General features: G+C 49.2%; 1 protein-coding gene across 7 annotated transcripts in view; it reads left to right on the top strand.

Annotated features, from left to right (window-relative positions):
* Positions 1-20,342, top strand: part of Clec16a (C-type lectin domain containing 16A) — a 237,136-nt gene that overhangs the window by 42,724 nt on the left and 174,070 nt on the right. For 5 of the 7 annotated variants that reach the window (XM_045161465.1, XM_045161461.1, XM_004652036.2 and 2 more), the window contains 2 exons: positions 263-376; positions 16,609-16,840. In XM_045161465.1, the coding sequence (XP_045017400.1) occupies positions 263-376; positions 16,609-16,840 (346 nt within the window). The remainder of the gene's footprint in view (positions 1-262; positions 377-16,608; positions 16,841-20,342) is intronic. The other 2 variants (XM_045161463.1, XM_045161462.1) reach the window with 1 other exon arrangement.

Below are 20,342 nucleotides of genomic sequence, written 5' to 3'. Positions count from 1 at the left end.
GAAGGGCTGCTGGTCAAGCTGCTCCACCTGAGCAATTTTGGCTTCACCCAGCCACAAGGGACAGTCCAGCTAATGTCTTCCTTCCAAGGAAGAGTAGCTGGCCAGATAGACAGTGGTCAGAGGAGAGACCAACCTCAGAAGAGAGAATGGTAGATGGCCTCATTTTCTGGCCTGACAGTCCCTCCTCGGTGGTTCTGACTGGGGAAGGAAGAGACCAGGGGCTGTGCTCTTCAGTAAATAGCCTGTCCTCCCTTGTTACCAGGTCTTTCTCATCATCCATCATGCTGCACTGGTGAATTCGCTGGCTGAAGTCATCCTGAATGGCGATCTTTCTGAGACGTATACAAAGCCTGCACAGGGTGTTCAGAGGAATTCCGTAAGTCTCTCTGGGCTGTGCTTATGCCTTGGTGAGAAGTATTACTTATTTTGTTAAATATATCTGCTTTTAAAGTCAGAAACTAGTATTCCTTTATATATCAGTGATGACCTGTGAGGGATGTAAGAGCCCAATCAGTCTTCAAATGCATACATGACAAACCTGGGTCAGATGTTAACTGTGGTGTGGTACTAATAGATTGTACATTCTTGGTCCTTAAAAATCATGTACCTAAGCCGGGCATGGTGGCGCACGCCTTTAATCCCAGAACTTGGGAGGCAGAGGTAGGAGGATTGCTGTGAGGTCGAGGCCACCGTGAGACTCCATAGTGAATTCCAGGTCAGCCTGGGCTAGAGTGAGACCCTACCTCAAAAATCCAAAACAAAACAAAACAAAAACAGGGCTGGAGAAATGGCTTAGCAATTAAGGCACTTGCTTATAAAGCCAAAGGATCCAGGTTCAATTCCCCAGGACCCACAGAAGCCAGATGCACAAGGTGGTGCATGCATCTGGAGTTCGTCTGCAGCAGCTAGAGGCTCTGGTGTGCCCATTCTCTCTCTCTTTCTCTCTCTATATATCTATCTCTGTCTGCCTCACTCCCTCTCTCTCTCTCTCAAATAAATTAAAAGTAAAACCGAAAACAAAATCGTGTATCTGTGAGACACTGTTCTGCGACAGGAGGAGAGATGAGAGAAGAACCTAAGCAGATGTTCACAGAGGCTGGCCAGTGGCCGTCTATGAACGACGCCGAGCGGAGCGCTGTGGCACTGGAGGGCGCCCCTCCCTTGTGCACAGCTGCTGTTCCCCCCTGGCCTGCAGCTGTTCTGAGGAACACGGATGTCGTCTTGACAAGTTGTCTCAGTTCTTGAGAAGCTTGGAAGTCAGTATTTTTTGGTAAAATCTTTCAGGTTCTAGATGTTCACCAAACCATGCCTAGCCATGTTAGTGGTCTGCTGGAGGCTCGAGTTGTGCTTGGACCCCTGAATGAAGGAAGGTCGGGGTGCGACTCTCGAGGCTTTTCTGCTGGGCCCTGCAGATAGATCAATGCCGTCATCACCTCCCCAGTGCCTGGGAACTAGACCAGCTCCCTCTTCTACTGCGCTTCTGCCTTGGTGCCTGGACCTGCGCCACAGTCACAGCTCCGAGACAGTCCTTGTGCCTGGCTCCTTCTTGGCAAAGCGTTTGTCCTCCTGAGCTTTGTGTGGCCAGTGTCATGTCTGTCAACTGCATTGCTGCAGCATGGGCTTGTGTGTATGCAGAAGGGGAGCATGGAGCGTTTAGTGCCAGGGATGCTTGATGAGGCCTTATCTTCGCACCCCTTGCTCAGGCAGGAGGCCTGATGATTCAGTGAGGCTGCCAGGCTTGTGTGGGTGAAATGGGATCCTGCACCTGAAACGCTGTCACTGCAGGAAGATGGGTACAAGAGGCTTTTCTAGTGTGCAGTAGTCTGACCAGACCATATTGTAATTCAGGAGAGTTACAGCCTCTGCAAAGGTTCCCAGAAGCATTCGGTCCTCATTGGATGGGACCTTCTGTGGGCTGTGCTGGTCTTGATTTGCCCACCAGTGCTTAACACACCCTTTCTCTGGGCTTTCATGTTAGCTCTGCAGTACACCAAGTTGTAGTCTGTTGCTTAGAGCCTTGCAGTCCTGTAGGTGTGACAGAAATGGCTCAGAAATTCAGATGACCATTCTATCTCAGGTTGTGTAAGAGCTCAGAAAAGAAGTGCTTGTAAGAGGGTGACCCAGGGTCCCGTAAGAGGTGTTAGGTGAGGAGGATGCGCTAACTGCTCATCTTACAACAGCACAAGATCTAGAAAATGTGCCACTGACTCTGCAGTGTTAATGGAGACAAGACATTCCTAGCTACCTTTGCCCAATGAGCGCAAGTAATGCGATACTGAGCCAGCAGAGCCCACAGGGTCCACGCTACCAGGGAGCCTGCCGGCTGGGTGACCTTGTCTTACCCTGGCTTCCCTGCTGTCTGGGGGGTGGAGACAGGGTAGATGGCAGGTGCCCGGCAAGTAGCTGCCTAGATCATCTCTGCAGTATTCAAAAGAAAACTTATTTGCGTTGCCAGTATTGAAATTTACATTGAAAATTCACATGTGCCCAGGTTCCTGGAGCCTCTGGTCCAGTCAGATGCTCTGGTCCCCATTTCGCACGTCTGTGTAGGAAGCTCCCCCCCCCCCCCATGAGACATGCGTTTGTCATTAAGTTTGCTTGTGTCCCACTCAGCCCGTTGTTAGTCCACGCTGTATTTACAGCAGTAACAACGTGAGAGGTCTTGGGTCCCTTTGAATGTTACTGTTGACGTTATTCCCAGCCCCCGATAGAGCTGCTTCCACCTCTTCCTAGAATGTCTTTCCATTGCAGTGCTGAAGGCAGGCTTTGTCTTACAAGAGATGAACCCAGAGTTCTCTGGGGCACTGGTGTTCACAGGTCATTTTAAATTGTGGTAAGAACACTTAACATGCGGGCTGGTAAGATGGCTTAGCGGTTAAGCGCTTGCCTGTGAAGCCTAAGGACCCTGGTTCAAGGCTCGGTTCCCCAGGTCCCACGTTAGCCAGATGCACAAGGGGGCGCACGCGTCTGGAGTTCGTTTGCAGAGGCTGGAAGCCCTGGCGCGCCCATTCTCTCTCTCTCCCTCTACCTGTCTTTCTCTCTGTGTCTGTCTCTCTCAAATAAATAAATGAATAATTAAAAAAAAAAAGAACACTTAACATGAAATCCTCTCTCTTGACAAAATGCTAAGAGCGTAATATGTTCTTGCTGTGTATGAGCCAGTGTTGCCCGACACAGCTCTTGATCTCCTCTTGTGGTTCTCCTAGCCCCCACGTGCATGCGGTCACACAGGATTTCTTCTTCTGTCACTGGCTTCTTCCATGTAAAATGGTGTCCTGAAGGGTCATCTGTGTGCTGCATATGACCCAACTGCCTTCATTTTAAAAGGCTGGATAATACGGCATTGTGTATACATGTCCACTTACTTTTTCCTGTTTATCCATGAGTGTAGATTTCTTGATAGAAATCTTTTGCTGAGATAATTGTAGATTTGCTTGTAGCCATGAGAAATAGTACAGAGAGATTGCCCCAGTTTCAAGCAGGTCCTTGACATAAGCTCTCGTTGGCAGTTAGAGCAAGGGAACATTGCAGGTGGTCACTGGCCACCTCTCAGTGAACCTCCATTAGAGGGTCTCAGGAGACTGGTCCTTTCTTCCCGTGGCCTCCTCTTGGGGTAAGGGCCCTCCCTCCACTGTGCTGGTTGGGGGAGTGACTGAACTGAAAACAGGATTCCAATGTGGAAGGAGCTGCCAAGTCCAAGTGTGAGGCAGCTTTCTCCTTCCGGGAGAAGGCCTTCCCAGGCGCAAGATCAAAGCCCGTTTTGATACCATGTGAATGACATATGTGACTTGTTTGACAGTAGTCCTGGGCCACACCCTCCTTCCCTGTGAGCAAGAACAGTCTCCTATTGTTTCCTGCCTGGCTCGGATGTGGTTGATCAGGCTTGTTTTAAGTTTCTTGGTCTTTTTTAACCTACTTTCTCCTTCCCGTAATTTGTAGATAAGTTACTGGTATTGCTTCATTTTGACCAGCAAACTTTACAAACCCAAACCGAAATTGGAGAGAGGCAGGGGGAGGGCAGAGCTATTCTGCAGGGCTGTAATTTAGGGTTAAATTTAACACACATCAGCATGGGCAGATAAATGTCTAATTGAAATTCATCTGCTCATGTAAATCCTGCGGTTCCTGCTGAGGGCTTGTAAGTGATTCTAACACAGAGAGGGGAGTGCTTCCCAACTGGAGAGGTAGAGCCAGAGAGCACCAACTCGAAAATCAGTCTCAGAACTTTTGCAGAGTGAATCGCGATTATCTGCGGGTACCCCCCCCCCCCAACAACAGCGTGTGTCACTGTGTAGCCCGGCTGGCCTCTCACTGTGTAATCCAGGCCTCAAATTTGCCTCCCTCCTACTTCCACCTCTGAGTGTGGAATTCCAGGTGTGTGCTACCTTGCTCTGCATACTGCTTTTTTTTTTTTTAATTTTTTTTTTGTTCTTTATTTATTTGAGAGTGACAGAGAGAGAAAGAGTGAGAGTGAGAGAGAGAGAGAACAGGCACGCCAGGGCTTCCAGCCACTGCAGACGAACTCCAGATGCATGCGCCCCCTTGTGCATCTGGCTAACGTGGGTCCTGGGGAATCGAGCCTCGAACCAGGGTCCTTAGGCTTCACAGGCAAGTGCTTAACCGCTAAGCCATCTCTCCAGCCCTGCATACTGCTTTTAAAAGAGCTTTTTCCATCCTCAGTTTCTGTGGCAAAATTTCCTTAGTCTTGGCGTCCCTTCATCCATTCCAAACATGCTAAGGATGTGATGGCTTGTAACCAAGATACACCCTGTCCCCTTACTGGATTCCCATCCTGGTAAGGACAGAAATCTGTGCTCTTGGCTTGCTAGATAGGCCCAGGAAGTGATGGGTGCAGGAACGAATAAGGCAGGGGGCGGAGGGGACAGAGTCCCAAGGGTTCTCGCGACCTAGCTGTGGGGACCCTGAGAGCAGAAGTCACTTCTGAGCACTGCTTCTCTGGGCAGGCCGGTGTGGAACAGGGCCGGGGCGCTGCTGTGGTACCCTTCTGCATGGACAGCCACGCTGCTGGGTGCCTGAGGTCCTTGTTGCTCAGCCGAAAAAGCTTACCAGGCTCCAGCTTCCCACCTGTACCCAGAGAACAACATGCAGGGTTGGGGAGAGGCTCAGGGCCATGCGTAGCGCTGACTCCAGAGCCTCGCCCCGGAAGTGCAGTGACATCCAAAGCCATTACAACAGTCACTTTAGCTCTAAGATTGTGCAGTCACCTCAACCCTGTACTTAACGACCGCTGTCTCTGGACTAGTGTACTGGGGTCTGGAGTGGCGAGTGTAAGGCACACTCATTGTACCCCTCAGGAGGCTTAGAGGAGCAGCGACACATTGACAGAGACTGGCAGGACCAGATGCTGCCATGGGGTGACAGTGTGCTTTAGGCAGTCTGTGTGTTCTCCATCCACTTCCTACTTCCTGGGCACATTTCTTCTCTAGCATATCTCACTGTTCATGTGTGTTTCCAGATCCATTGTCTGTGAATCCAGACTGGGGGCTAAGGGTTCTAGTAGGCTTGCCTATCCTAGACTACAGACTTTGGCCATCCCTCTGGGCATCACTTCAGGACGTTTCCCATGTGATTCCCTGTGGATTCAAGACTGAGTCCCCCCCAGGTGTTAGTTAGCTACCCTGCTGTGCATAGCACCTGACCTTTTGAGTGGCTGGGCCCTTTGCTAAGTGGAAAACTCCTCCAGGATGGAGGTATGTGGGGCCAGCCTTGTGTCTCTGGGCTGTGGGCTTATAGGCTCAGAGCATCAGCAACTGTTTTGGGGCCCCATGGCCCTGCTGCAGAGCTGTCTTTCCAACCTGGGCTTGTGGCAAAAGCACAGTTCTTCCAGGTGCTGAGTGCCATGGTAGGAGAGGCTCTTCAAGCTGGGAATGTCTCTAAGACACACAAGGCTTCTGCGAGAGGGCTGTGAATCCCAAAGAAGCGTTAGACCCATAGAGCAGTCACACACATTCCCATCAAAGAGTTCCATCGTGGGATGTCTTCTCCTTTTTTGTATGACCATTGTGGTGCATCCCAGATCTGACCCCAGTGGACGTCTTGCTCCAGGCCACCCTGCTGCAGAAGCACTGGGATGGTAGCTCTGGATCCCATATGAGAGGATCCCACTGAATGAAGGAAAAACCAGGAGTGTCCTGTGCATTGTCTTAGGCATAGGAGCCTCTCCTGGGCCGAGGTGGGCTGGGTGAGAAAGGGCACATTAGGACATCTTGCTGCTGCAAACAAACTCCAGATGCATGCCCCACATTGTGCATCTGACTTTACAGGGATAGTGAGGAATTGAACCCAAGCCACTGGGCTTTCAAGTAGGCAACTTTAACCTCTGAGCCATCTTTCCAGCCCTAGGCATACTTTCTTTGATGTGATTGAAGAGGCCAGTTTACAGTTTATCCCACAGGTATTTATTGGTTTGTGTGTGTGTCAGGGGGTGTGGGTGCATGTGTGCATGCATCTGTGGAAGGCAGAAGACAACCTCAGGTATTGTCTTTTTTTTTTTTTTTGTCTTTCTGAGGATCTTATTCTGTAATTCCAGGCTGGCCTCAAACTCACAGTGATCCTTGCTCAGTAGGTGTCTTTAAAAATATCATCTTCCTTTTTTTTTGGTTTTTCAAGGTAGGGTCTCACTCTGGTCCAGGCTGACCTGGAATTCACTATGTAGTCTCAGGGTGGCCTAAAACTCATGGAGATCCTCCTACCTCTGCCTCCCAAGTGCTGGGATTAAAGGTGTGCACCACCACGCCTGGCATCTTCCCTTTTTTGAGACAGGGTCTCTCAGTGGTATGGAGCTCTCCAATTAGCCTAGGCTGGCTGGCTGCCTGGCTGGCAAGCCCCAGTGATCTGCCTGTCTCTGCCTCCCCAGTGCTGGAATTTCAAACACATGCCACCCAGACCAGCTATTTTTATGTGGGTTCTGGGGATCAAACTTTGGTCTTCCTGCTTGCCAGGCATGCACTTTACTGACTGAGCCATCTCCCCAACCCTGCTTATTGGTTTTTGTTTGAATGCCAGAGACAGTATCTGGTAAGGCACTAGGCCAGGAGGGGGAGGGAGAAGATGGCTTGAATTGGAGTGACTGGTCATAGCAGAGGGTGCTTCCCAAGAAGTGCTTGTACTGCCTGGATGTCACCCTGCTGCCTGTCTGAAAGGCTGAGTATAGACTGTGGAGCCCCACAAGCTGTGTGTGTCCTGAGTCCTGGTGGGTGGTGTTTCGGGGTTTACCCCTGCAGCTGAAGCCCCACGTGCCTGCTGTTAGGAGACATGCTGGTTACCTTTATGCACTTCCCACCCAGTAGGTTCTGTTTCCTCATTGAGCCAGGCGGTGTTACCAAGTTGTCCTGGGCGGCTTCTGTTGTTTGCGTGTTCCAGATGAGTGGTTGGGCTTCGGTTCAGCAGCCCCATGTTACTCACGGCTTGGCACGGGACGTGTGCACCCATACGTCACCCCTGTGTTCATGCCGTGCGATGTCTGCTTGCTGATCGCCTTGTTCTAGAGCGAGAATAGGCTTGCTTTACCTCACCTGTCAGCCTGGCTTCCCTTCACAGCCTTCGGCAAAGCCACACGCCGTGATGCCTTTGGTTATGGTTGGTAGAACACCTGAGCCACTGTGACCTGCGTGATTTTTGGTCCCTGGGTTTATGAGATAAAAATGTGAAGTGAGGAGTGGGGATTTAGCTGCATCAGTGGTTGAACACTTGCCTGGTGTGGGTGAGTTTCATGCTCCGTGCTGAAACCAACCAACCAACAAACAAAAAGCCAGAAATGAGAAAACAGGGGCTAGTGAGATGGCTCAGTAGTTGATGGTGCTTACAAAGCTTGTCTGCGCAGGTTCACTTCCCCAGCACTCACATAGATCCAGCTGCAAAAAGTGGCACAAGCTTCTGGTGTTCATTTTTCGCAAGAGACCTGGACACCCATACACACAACACATATGTAGAAACAAATAAGTTTTAAGTTGTTTTTTATGTTTTAAATATATTTATTTATTTGCAAGCAGAGAGAAAGAGAGAGAAAAAAAGGAAGGAACACAGTGGACACACCAGGGCCTCCCTCTACTGCAAACAGACTCCAGATACATGCGCCACTTCAGACACCTGGCTTCACTCAGGTACTGGGGAATCAAACTGAGGCCTTCTGACTTTGCAAACAAGTGCCTTTCTTTAACTACTGAGCCATTTCTCCAGCCCCCTATTAATTAATTTTTTAGAATTTTTTTTATTTATTTGCAGTGTGAGAGAGAAAGATATTATTATTTGTTTGTTTATTTTTATTTATTTGAGAGTGACAGAGAGAGAAAGAGGCAGATAGAGAATGGGTGCGCCAGGGCCTCCAGCCCCTGCAAATGAACTCCAGACGCATGCACCCCCTTGTGCATCTGGCTTATGTGGAACCAAGAACCGAGGTCCTTAGGCTTCACAAGCAAGCCCTTAACTGCTAAACCATCTCTCCAGCCTCGAAAGATAATGTTTTTAATTTTTTTTTGGTTTATTTTTATTTATTTATTTGAGAGCGACAGACGAGAACGAGGCAGAGAGAGAGAGAGAGAGAGAATGGGCACGCCAGGGCCTCCAGCCACTGCAGACGAATTCCAGATGTGTGTGCCCCCTTGTGCATCTGGCTAACGTGGGTCCTAGGGAATCGAGCCTCGAACCGGGGTCCTTAGGCTTCACAGGCAAGCACCTAACCGCTAAGCCATCTCTCCAGCCCGATAATGTTTTTAAAAAGGAAACAACTCACTGAACTTTCGGTCTGCATAGCACTAGTGTCTTCCATTAGCAGGACTCATGCATGGCTCAGCCCTTTCATTGTTGAGGCTTTTAAATCGCTCAGGCTAGCCTTGAGTTCCCAGTCAGCTCCCTTCAGCTGCCAAGTGCTGGCCCAGGGCACTCATGGCTCCGTTTGTCAGTTCTTAGAGAGGATGGCCCAACATTGGGCAGCACAGCAAATACTGCAGAAGGAACAGAAGTTTGAGTGGGCTGGTTCTGCATGTGGTGCCCCAGAGCCTCAAAACTCATTAGCATGGCCAGCTTCCTTACTTAGGGAACCTTTTTCTCCATCTTTTGTGATCCCTTAGCAGAGCTGTTGGAATAGGAGTCCAGGTACATCCCTAGAAGGCCAGTGGGGCCAGGCCTGGGAGAGCCACAGTTCCTTCCATGCACACAGAGTTCCAGGGCCGGGTGACCTCTCTTCTTTCCCTGCCACCTCTGGCCACCAGTCTCTTTCTCCCACTGCCTGCTGTCCTGCGTCAACTGAGATTCTCCCTGGGGTAGCCTGCCTGGTGTCCTTGTGTCTCCTGTCTTGGTTTCTGCCCGCCCTTGCTTCCTCCTGCTGAGCAGGCACTGAGAACCCATTCAGTGGATTGCATCTGCATGTGTGATAACTGGGGGAGGTGACTTTTGTTATATGTGTATGTGTTTGTGGTATGTGTGCATGTGTGTGTGCACATGTGTGTGGAGTCCAGAAGTCAATGTCAGGGGTGTTGCTCACTTTCTCTCCACCGTATTTTTTTAGTCAGGGTGTCCCACTGAACCTGGAGCTCACAAATTCAGACAGACCAGCTAGCCAGCAAGCGCCAGGGCCTCCCTGTTTCTGCATCCCCAGCATCGGGCTTCACACCTGCCCCACTACCCTTAGCATTTGTGTGGGTGCTGGGGTCCGAGCTCATGTCCTCATGTCTGCGTTGCAAGCACGTCACTGGTCTCTCCAGCCCCCAACAGTGGGATTTTGATGGTGTTAATATTAAGAGTGTGGCTGGGACCGAACATCCAACCAAAAGCAGCTGCTGGAGGAAAGGGTTTATTTTGGCTGACAGTCTCCAGGGGAAGCTCCATGATGGCAGGGAAAGATGGGAGAGCAGAGGCTGGACGTCACCTCTGCGCAGCAGGTGGAAAATAGCAGCAAGAGAGTGAGCTCAGCTCTGACAAGGGGGAGCTGACTATAGTTCCCCAAGAACGCTCCTCCTCCAGCAAGGCTCCACCTCCCAAATTGCCACCAAGTAGAATCCAAGCATTCAAAACACACTAGTGAATGGAGACCTCTGATTCAAACCACCACAAGGGGTTGTGCTAGTCACTGTTGAATGTCATCTTGATAGGACGCGGAGTCAAGTAGCCTCTGGGCATGCTGTGGGGGATGATCTCAGTGAGGCGGGAAGACCCACCTTGACTGAGGCACTGTTCCACAGGCCCTGGCCCTGGGCTGGATAAAAAGGAAGGCGCTGGTTGGGTGCTGGCGTTCATGGCGCTCTGCATGTGAGCACTCCTGCCGCCATTCCTTCCCCGCCATGGCGTAGTGTCACCTGGACCCGTGAGCGGGGAGAAAACCTTCCTGCCAGCTGGCTGTGGTGGCGCACGCCTTTAATCCCAGCACAGTGAGGGCGGGGCGGGGAGGATCACCATGAGTTCAAGGCCACCCTGAGACTACATAGTGAACTCGAGGTCAGCCTGAACTAGAGTGAGACCCTACCTCAAAAAAACAAAATTAAAAACAAACAAAAAAAACCTTTCCTTCCTTAAGTTGTTCCTTGTCAGGTAGCAAAAAGTAATTAATATAGGGGAAAGTAGAATCAGGCTTATTTAAGAAGAGAGAAATAAAAATATAACTCTGGTGCCCAACTGAACCTTCCTGAATTAAAAAAAAAAATTAATACATGTGCACATGAGAAATTTTAAGGACTGAGATAGCTCAGTTGATAAAGTGTTTGCCTCATGAGCATGATGACCTGAGTTCAGTCCCCACTATCCTGGTAAAAATGCCAGTGATGGTACATGCCTGTCATCCCAGTGATGGGGAAACAGGCAGAAGCGTCTTTGGGGTATACTGGTCAGCCAGTCTAGCATAATTAGAAACCCCCAGGCCAATTATAGACCCTGTCTCAAAGCAGGCAGATGACATTCCTGAGGATGACACCCAAGGTTGTGCCCTGGCCTACACACACACTCTCACAGACACATGAACATGTACACACCACACACACACACGAACATGCATACACACACTCACATGCCCACACACACTCACACACCCACATACACACTAACATGCATACACACATGCACATTAAGAACAAAAAAAGAAAATTCAAATGAAATGAAAAGGCTGTAAGTGTACTGAGAAATGGCGTAGCTATCGGCATTGCACCTTTATTCCCCAAAGATGAAATGTGGACACACAAATACAGTCTTGTGCCTCTTTGGGGAAAAGTAGTGTCTCTACCTTCACTTGTAGCCTTTGAAAAGCTTTCCTAAAAGTGACTCCACTGGGTTTATTTTTTATTTTTTCCCTCTGCCTGAACCTCCCCTGAATTTTAGAAGCTTGAAATTTTCCCAAAGGGCATCCCCGCAGAACCAGACACCTGTTTATCCAGAAGCAAATTCCCTGAGAAAAAGTTCTTGAGTTCATTTTGACAGTGACTTTTAAAAAGCTTCCTTATTTACTTGCATGTGTGCATGGCCGTGCCAGGGCCTCTTACCTTTGCAAACGAATGCTGGATGCTTGTGTTGCCTTTCTGTTTGCATCTGTCTTACGTGGGCTACTTGGGACTGGAACCCAGGCTGAAAGGCTTTGCAGAAAAGTGCCTTGAACTGCTGAGCCACCTCCCCAGCCCCCAGCTGACTATTTTTCCTTGCTTTTCTTTTTGGATGCAGGCTAGTAATGGAAGCATAACTGCAATGTGTTGAATGTGGACTGTTTCATCACTCTCTGAAGATGTGTGTGTGTGTGTGTGTGTGTGTGTGTGTGTGTGTGTGTTTTCCAGTCCGGGGCCCTGTCAGTGTGTATGTGTGTGTGTGTGTGTGTTTTCTAGTCCGGGGCCCAGTCAGGGCTCTCTATCCTCAAGGACCTAAATTCTTCCGCAGTGTCTTTGGGAAGGAGCTGATGAGGCAGCTGCTCTGGCATTCAAACCACTGCTCTGACAGCCTGGGCCCTTTGGGCCATTGCCCTCCATTTTGCCAGTTCTGAACCAGGGTCCATGCAGAGTTTAGGAAAGGCTTTCCATATCCATCCATGTGAATTTCTGCCCATAACTTCTCATGCACAGGTGTTTGCTGTGAATTTGGTCACAGTTTTCTTATATCTGACAGTTTGTCTCTGTGGCATGTCCCAGAATTCACTGGGAGTAGGTGAGGATGGGTGGAAACAAGTCTCTTCATCTCGGGTTCCCTAAGGAGAGAGCAAGACAGTACCAGAGCTGCAGTCGACCACACAGCACCAGAGTGCCTCTGATGGACGCCGCCTGTCACGCATGCATGCCCGGAACACCCTCTCTGCAGGCCCTGCAGGGTGCAGTCTGAGTTTCCTGGACAGTACAATCATGTTTAAATTTATCTGTCATTTTTGTGGTTGAATAATCCAAAGTGGGCAAATAAAAATGAATGCTTGGATTTGGATGCTAATTTAGCTCTGAATTGGGTTTTGTTTTGAACATTATTGAAATTAATCTGTGTTTCTTGAGCAAATTCCACTTATTGACAAGGCACAGTCCCCGCCTCCCATGTAATTGCTGGCTCTTTGGGGGTAAATTTTGTAAGATAGATAATCCATATCAAGATAATGGAAAAGTTTATTCTAAAACTTTTTAGAATGACAAATTGATGTCTGAACATTGTTTAGAGTCTGGAAATAGAAGAATGCTTCAATCACAACTTGCCCTGAGCAAATCCATTTTCTTTTGTCTTTGCTTCTTTCTAGACATGGTCCATCTATATGTATATACTTTTTGTTGAGATGGGCTTTTGCTATGCTACCCAGGCTGCCGTTGAACTCCTGGACTCAAATGACCTTCCTGCCTCAGTTTTCCAAATAGCTAGGACCATAGGTGTGTGCTCCATACCCAGTAGCATTTATATATGCTTTTGACTTTGTTTTGTTTTACAGTCCCTCATAGCCCTGGCTGGCTTCCAATTTACTGTATAGCTGAGGATGATGTTGAACTTCTGATCTTCCTGCTTCTACCTTCCAAGTGTTGAGATAATAGGCATCTCCACCCAGTTTATGTGTATGCTTTTTGTAGAGCTGCAAATATGGAACCACGTTGGAGCTGTAGGTAAAAGAAACCCTAGGTCTTAAACTTGGTAGGCTCTAGCTCTATAGAAACCTGGGTTTTGAACTTGATAGGCTCTAGCTCTATAGAAACCTGGGTTTTGAACTTGATAGGCTCTAGCTCTATAGAAACCCTGGGTTTTGAACTTGGTAGGCTCTAGCTCTGTAGCTCCACAGTTGGAGATCACTGGATTAAATTCACCCCTTCTGAGCCTCAGTTTCTCAACTGCAAAATGGACCCATAATTCCTACATATCATGGTTGTTATAAAGATGAAGATAGGAGAATTTTGCAGTCAGGTTCACATTGCTGGCAGAAAGCACCCGACCAAGAGCAGGTTTTGGGGAATAAAGGGTTTTTTTTTTTTTTGGCTTATAGACTCAAGAGGAAGCTCCATGATGGCAGGGGAAAACAATGGCATGAGCAGATGGTGGACATCACCCCCTGGCCAACATCAGGTGGACAATAGCAACAGGAGAATGTGCCAGACACTGGCATGGGGACACTGGCTATAACACCCATAAGCCCGCCCCCAACAATACACTACCTCCAGGAGGCTGAAATTTCCAACTGCCATCAGTTGGGGAGACTGGCATTCAGAATACCTAAGTTTATGGGGGACATGAGAATCAAACCACCACAGAGAATATGAAACATGAACACTGGTGTGGGCCTTTGCCATTTTTCCTTGAGGCCCCCACCCTCTCTAGGGAGAATGTCTTCCCTTGGAGGCAGCTTGTCTTTGTTTTTCCTCTAACAAGAGGCAGTGTGACTACATCTATGTCCAGAGCATTTGCCTGCCTGACTGCCTTCCTCCCTTCCGTCCTTCCTTCTTTTTGGCATGTGAATTAGGTGAGATGTGTGTGTGTGTGTGTTGTATGCATAGGTGTGTGCAGATGTGTGCAGCCTTTGCATGTGTGTGGAGGCCAGAGGAGAATGTCAGATGTCCTTTAATCACTTTTTGGCTCATTTGTTTCTTTGAGATGATGTTTCTCCTTTGACTCAGAGCTACAGTCTGTCAGCGAGCCCCGGTGGTTCTCTAGTCTCTGGACCCCATGGATGGGGGTTACAGACATGCATGACCAAACCGACCGTTATACATGGGCTCTAAGCAGTCAAACATGGCGGTCTCTGGCTGGAGAGGCCCGCATACATACACAGCAAGTGCTCTTACCTGCTGAGCTGTCTCCCCAGCCCTCCCCTTACTTTTTGTTATTTACTTATTTATTTTTAAGTTTTTTTTTTTTTTTAATTTTAAAGAGAGAGAGAGAGAACTGGCATGTCAGGGCCTCAGCCACTGAAATTGAACTCCAGATGCTTATGCCACCTAGTGGGCACGTGGGACTTTACACTTGCCTCACCTTTGTGTATCTGACTAATAATGTGAGATCGCGAGAGAGATTGAATTTGGCTCCTTTGGCTTCTCAGGCAAGCGCCGTCACTGCTAAACCACCTCTCCAGCCCTCATTTACTTTTATAACAAGGCCTGCTGCTGTTCCATTTCCTGAGAGGCATACCATTCACTTTGAAAAAAACTATTTTATTTTTATTTATTTGACAGGGGGGGGGGCGTGGGGCAGAGAGATAATATGGGCATGCCAAGGCCTCCAGCCACTGCAGACAGACTCCAGACATATGCACCACCTTGTGCATCTGGCTTAAATAGGTCCTGGGGAATCAAACTTGGGGACTTTGGCTTTCCAGGCAGGTGCCTTAACTGCTAAGCCATCTCTCCAGCCCCATTTCACTTTTAATATAAATTTTACAAAAAGTAAATTTAAAAGCCCAGCATGGTGATACACACAAGTAATCCCAGCACTTGGGAAGTAGAGGCAGGAGAATTAGGAGTTCAGAGTAATCCTCTGCTGCATAGCAAGTTTGAGGCCAACCAGTGCTACATAGTACCTTGTCTCAAGCCAAAAACTAAAAAAGTCTAACCATAACGCATGTCCTGTCACTGTGATTCAAACTGAGGCAGTGGTGTGTGGGTTTGAGTCTCAGCTCTAGCCTCCTGGCACTGTGACTTTGGGAAGGTGCTCAGAACTTCTGAGCTGCAGCTTCCTTGACACAAAAATGAGTACTGTCTGTGGGGTGCTGTAGTCTTTGAGTTCTCAGAACAGTGAATGGAACATAGAGAGCACACCTGAGCGTGAGCTAGAAGTTTTCCTGCTTGGACAGCTGGCACAGAGAGAACTGGTCTTCATAGTGTGTCTGCACACATGCATGGAACTGGGGAAGGAGCCTAGGTCTCACCCGTGCCAGGCAACTGAACTGTATCCCCAGCTCTCTCTTTATTTCTTTTTCAATTGTTTTATTAACAACTTCCATGATTATAAAAAATATCCCATGGTAATGCCCTTCCTCCTCCCCCACTTTCCCCTTTGAAACTCTATTCTCCATAATATCCCCTCCCCTTCTCAATCAGTCTCTCTTTTATTTTGATATCATGATCTTTTCCTCTTATTATTATGGTCTTGTGTAGGTAGTATCAGGCATTGTGAGATCATGGATATCCAGGCCATTTTGTGTCTGGAGGAACACATTGTAAGGAGTCCTACCCTTCCTTTGGCTCTTACATTCTTTCTGCCATGTCTTCTGCAATGGACCCTGAGCCTTGGAAGGTGTGATAGAGATATTGCAGTGCTGAGCACTCCTGTCACTTCTTTCTAGCACCATGATGCCTTCTGAGTCATCCCAAGGTCACTGCCATCTGAAAAGAGAAGATTCTCTACCAAAAGTGAGGGTAGCATTAATATAAGGGTATGAACATTAAGAGAAGTGCCTACTGGGCAGTTTGATAAGCATAGTATATACATTTATCCAGTCAGCAGCAGACATTATACCCCTAGGGTTCATGACTACCCCTGTTTTAAGTTTTCAGTATCAGAGATGTATTCCCCCCATGGAGCAGGCCTTCAGTCCACTAGAGGGCAGTTGATTTCCACCATGACAGATGTGCCACTATTGCACCCGTTGGCTCATTTGGCCTGGATGGCCAAATATAAGGCTGCAGTATCCACTGTTGGGTATCTTCACTGGTGATTTCTCTCTCTCCCATTGAACTGTATGTAGAATGGCTTCTTCCAGCTTTCTGTCAGCTGGTCTACATGGAGGAGGTTTTCAGCTCATTTCCAGCAGGGTTTCTCAGTGGCCTTGCAGCCCAAGTATGTGGAGTTCAGCAATAGGGTCTTCCCATCTATTCCTGGTGGGAAGCCAAGGGCCTGTTTTGAGATAGCCTCCTACAAGGTTGTCCAGCCTGGCAGGACTCTCGCCCAGGCAGGCCTTGAAATTGGGATCCTTCCCACCTCAGCCTCCTTGGTAGCTGGGACCAAGCTTGCCTAAGAGGTAGCTTCTGACTTAGCTGGCATTATGAGCAGTACCTGGTACTATTGCTTGACAGTGGGGAAGATGATCCTGGTAAGAGTTTGACACCCACAAGGTGGCATTCGTTGTTTCGGAGGTGACTTCTTAGCCAGGAGCTCTTGGGCAGTCTGCGAGCAGCCACTGGCATTCTTGCATCCTGATCCCCCAATGTCGTTGTTGGACTTTCCTAGGCCAAGCCCAGCATTCGGTGCTTCATTAAGCCCACTGAGTCACTCGAACGGTCCCTTGAGATGAACAAGCACAAGGGCAAGAGGCGGGCGCAAAAGAGACCCAACTACAAAAATGTTGGGGAGGACGACGACGAGGAGAAAGGGCCTGCAGAGGACGCCCCGGAAGACGCCGAGAAGGCTAAAGGTACAGAGGGTGGTTCGAAAGGCGTGAAGACGAGTGGGGAGCGTGAAGGTGAGTGCACCCCGGACGCCCCCGCCCGCGCCTGCCCGCAGCCGGCAGGCCTCTGTCTGTGTCCTCTGTCCTCCTCCTGCTCCTGTGTATGCTCCGCGGGTGCTTCTGCTCGTCCCCAGTGCCCACCAGGGTACCTCATTCCAGGGAACCCGGCCGTTGGAATATCTGGAACTCACTTTGCAGCCCAAGCTGGCCTCTACCTCAGCCTCTTGAGTGCTGGCATTGAAGACATGCGCCCCATGTCTGGCTGTCATTGCAAGAATTACTGCATCCCATCCCTTATCGGCTGAGGACAGGGCTGGCCCATATAAATGCTGCCTGAGCACTTGCTGCTGCTGCCGTCATTAACACTGTCATCACCCAGCCGTCCCTGTTGTCATTCCTCCCATTAACTTGGGTTAGACTTGTGTCCTATTACAACAGCAAGAAGGCAGGACTGTGTCACCAGGATCATGTGCCTTTAATAGATTATGAGCTTTTGGAGTCACACCAACAAATACAGTTCTTAGGCTCTCTTTCTGGGTTTTTTGAAGTCATGTCTGTTCAGAGTGAGGTACATTTGTGTGGTGCCTGGGTGCTTGGTCCACAGAAGCCTGCCTTCCTCTCTTGCTCTGCCAGGGATGAGCCAGTTCACTTTCTTTTCCTGCTTGTTGTGGAGTGGCTAAAGCATTCTGGAACTGTACATCATTTGCCCTGGGGTCAAAAACACTTGACATGGGGCGTGGTGGCACACACCTTTAATCCCAGCGCCCGGGAGGCAGAAGTACGAGGATCACTGAGAGTTTGAGGCCAGCCTGAGACTCCATAGTGAATTCCAGGTCAGTCTGGGCTAGAGTGAGACCCTACCTCGAAAAACCAAAACAACAACAACAAAAAAACCCCACTTGATGTGGCCAGTAGCTTGAGTCATGGACCAGCCTCATGGCCCTGCAGATGGCCCAGGCACTGGGGTGAGGTGCTGCTGGTAGCGGTAAAAACTGTTTGGTGGCCATAGGGCCAGGGCTTTGTTCACTGGAGTCAAGGTCCTGCACCTCCTTTCCTGAGCAGCCCCAAGCTATTGGGGTTAAGGGTACACTGCAGGTCAGCCCTGTCAGCAGGGACCTTGTGACCTGCTTGGGCCATGGTGTCTGGTGCTGTAGCCCAGAGCCACTGACTGAGGCACTGCTGGGGAGCTCATTAGCCTCTGGGGGCTGTCTGTTATTCTGCATCCAGTACACAGCCATGCCGCCATGGCCACCGGCCCATCGTGATGGTCTTAGCAGCTGTCCATGAATTCCAAGGTCACAGTGTTAGTAGTATGACCAAAATATGGGCTGGTGGCTCCAGCCTCTTTCTGAGGCTCAGTGTCTCTCTCCTACTTTTATTTCTGTGCAATGTGCAGTGAGCCTTTTGGTTTAGGGGTTTGTTTGGGGCCTGGGAAACCTTTGTCAGCAAATGTCACTTTGGTGGGGAGGTTGAAGGGTAGCCACAAGGGAAGTCATGCTTGTTTGCTCATAAGGTGATTTTAGGTTTGTTTGTTTTTTAAAGTATATATGGCTTAGCAGATAAGGTGCTCGCCTGCAAAGCCGAAAGATCCAGGGTCGATTCCCCAGGACCCACATAAGCCACATGCACAAGATGGTACATGCTTCTGGAGTTTGTTAGCTATGGCTGAATGCCCTGGCATGCCCATTCTCTCTCTCATAAATAAAAATTTTAAAAATATTTATTTTATTTATTTATTTGAGAGAGAGAGAGAGGAGGAGAGAATGGGCATGTCAGGGCCACTAAAAAGGAACTCCAGATTGCATGTTCCACCTTGTACTTCTGGCATTACACAGGTATGAGGGAATCAAACTTGGGTCCTTAGGCTTTGCCAGCAAGCACCTTAACTAAGCTGAGCCATTTCTGCAGGCATTTTAGGGTTTTTGTTAGCTGGGAAGAAAGTTGTATACCCAAACTCTAGGCTCAGCCATTGTAGAGTCACACTGGGGAAAATGGATGTCTTCACTTCATTTTGTACATGGTGTTCTTGTCAATCTGTATCTTGGAAAGATGTTCCTGATTTCATTCTAGTCCTTTTATGGGATGCTCTCTAGCCAGACCCTGCTGTGACTAACAGCAGTCTGGACAGGGCAGGCTTGGCCCCAAGCCCTAACCTAACTGTTGGCCGGGCAGCCTGTCCTAGCGTAGGGGGGCTGCAGGCCAGCTTAGTACAGCTGCCGTGGCCACATGGCCTGCTGGGATTGGGTTGGGGTTCCTTGGCACCGAGCTCTTCTGCCCTGTGCATGGAACAGGGGTGATGTTGTCATCAGCCTCGCAAAGCAGCTTTCCCAGGCACTTGTGGCTACATTGTGCCAACCAGCCCTAGGGTTTCCCCAGAGGCCTGCCTGGGCAGCTAGTGCTGACCTCAGAGCTCAGCCAAGCAGTGACCCCCATGACCATTTAGCTGCCCTTGTAATTTCTGGAACACATTAATCATTTCAAAACATGATAAGCTGTCATCTTCTTGCTCAGCTTGCTATAAATGCACGCAGCTTCCCCAGAGCTGGCCAGTTCACTTCCATTCTGGAACTTTCTGAAGCATGTATTCGATCTGGTCTCAGGTTTGAAGGGCAGTTGGTGGGTATTCTGACCTTGCCCTCCATCTGTGTCTGAATAAAACCCCAGCTGTTAGTCCCTGTGACTCCGAAGGGTGTCTGGAGGCTACAGCCCCTCGGCCAGGCCGAGGTCACAAGTCAATGGTGGCTCTTTCCCCAAGCACCGAGGTTTGCTCCTGAGAAGCAGGGACAGGGTGCTAGGTCGGGCGTGTTCTGGATGTTCGGCCTTTGTCAGGCTCACGCGCCGTCCTTCTCTCTTCTTGGGTTGAAGTGGACATGCCGCTTACTGTCTGCTTCACATTACTTCTTCTCCAGCAAGCTGCTTTCATTGTCCCAGGATCTAGGAGGGAGCCGCCCCAAGGAGTGTAACTGACATGGACACTGACGTGGATGCTGTCTCTCACTAATCTGTCCCCATCTCTGCTGCCCCCATTCTAGTAGCAACATTTCTACCTTGAAAGGTAGGGTGAAATAGAGTAAAACCAAAAAGGATATGTGGTCATAAGGCATAGTTTTACTGTGACGTGATGTGAATGTGGCATTGACTTGTTTTCTATAAACGCAGAACCCAGAACTCACACCTCCTCATCTAAGCCCCAAGAAGGTGTGCAGAATGAATCCAGGTCCTTGGACTCCTCCCCATTGTGCCACAAAGCCTGCTTCCCCTTAGCTCTCCTGGGTCCCAAGTCATAATTTTGTTCTGAAGCCACGAAATTAAAGAGCCTCTAAATCTGAAGAAATGGGCTGTCAAAAGGAAGACAAGGGATGTCGTCCTCCCTGCAGCCAAAAAAGTGTCCCATCTGGTCTGCCCAGGTATCAGCGCAGGGCATGCTTGTTTCTGAGCTCGCCCTTCAGTCAGAGGGAAGGGAAAGTCATTGGCCTTTGCAGTGACTTCGAGCCATAACTTACTGAGCGGACCTGAC

The sequence above is a fragment of the Jaculus jaculus genome, chromosome 11 (assembly GCF_020740685.1).
Source record: "Jaculus jaculus isolate mJacJac1 chromosome 11, mJacJac1.mat.Y.cur, whole genome shotgun sequence".
Classification (NCBI taxonomy): domain Eukaryota; kingdom Metazoa; phylum Chordata; class Mammalia; order Rodentia; family Dipodidae; genus Jaculus; species Jaculus jaculus.
The sequence above is the reverse complement of the archived record's forward strand: the minus strand, read 5'-3'. Positions and strand labels throughout refer to the sequence as shown.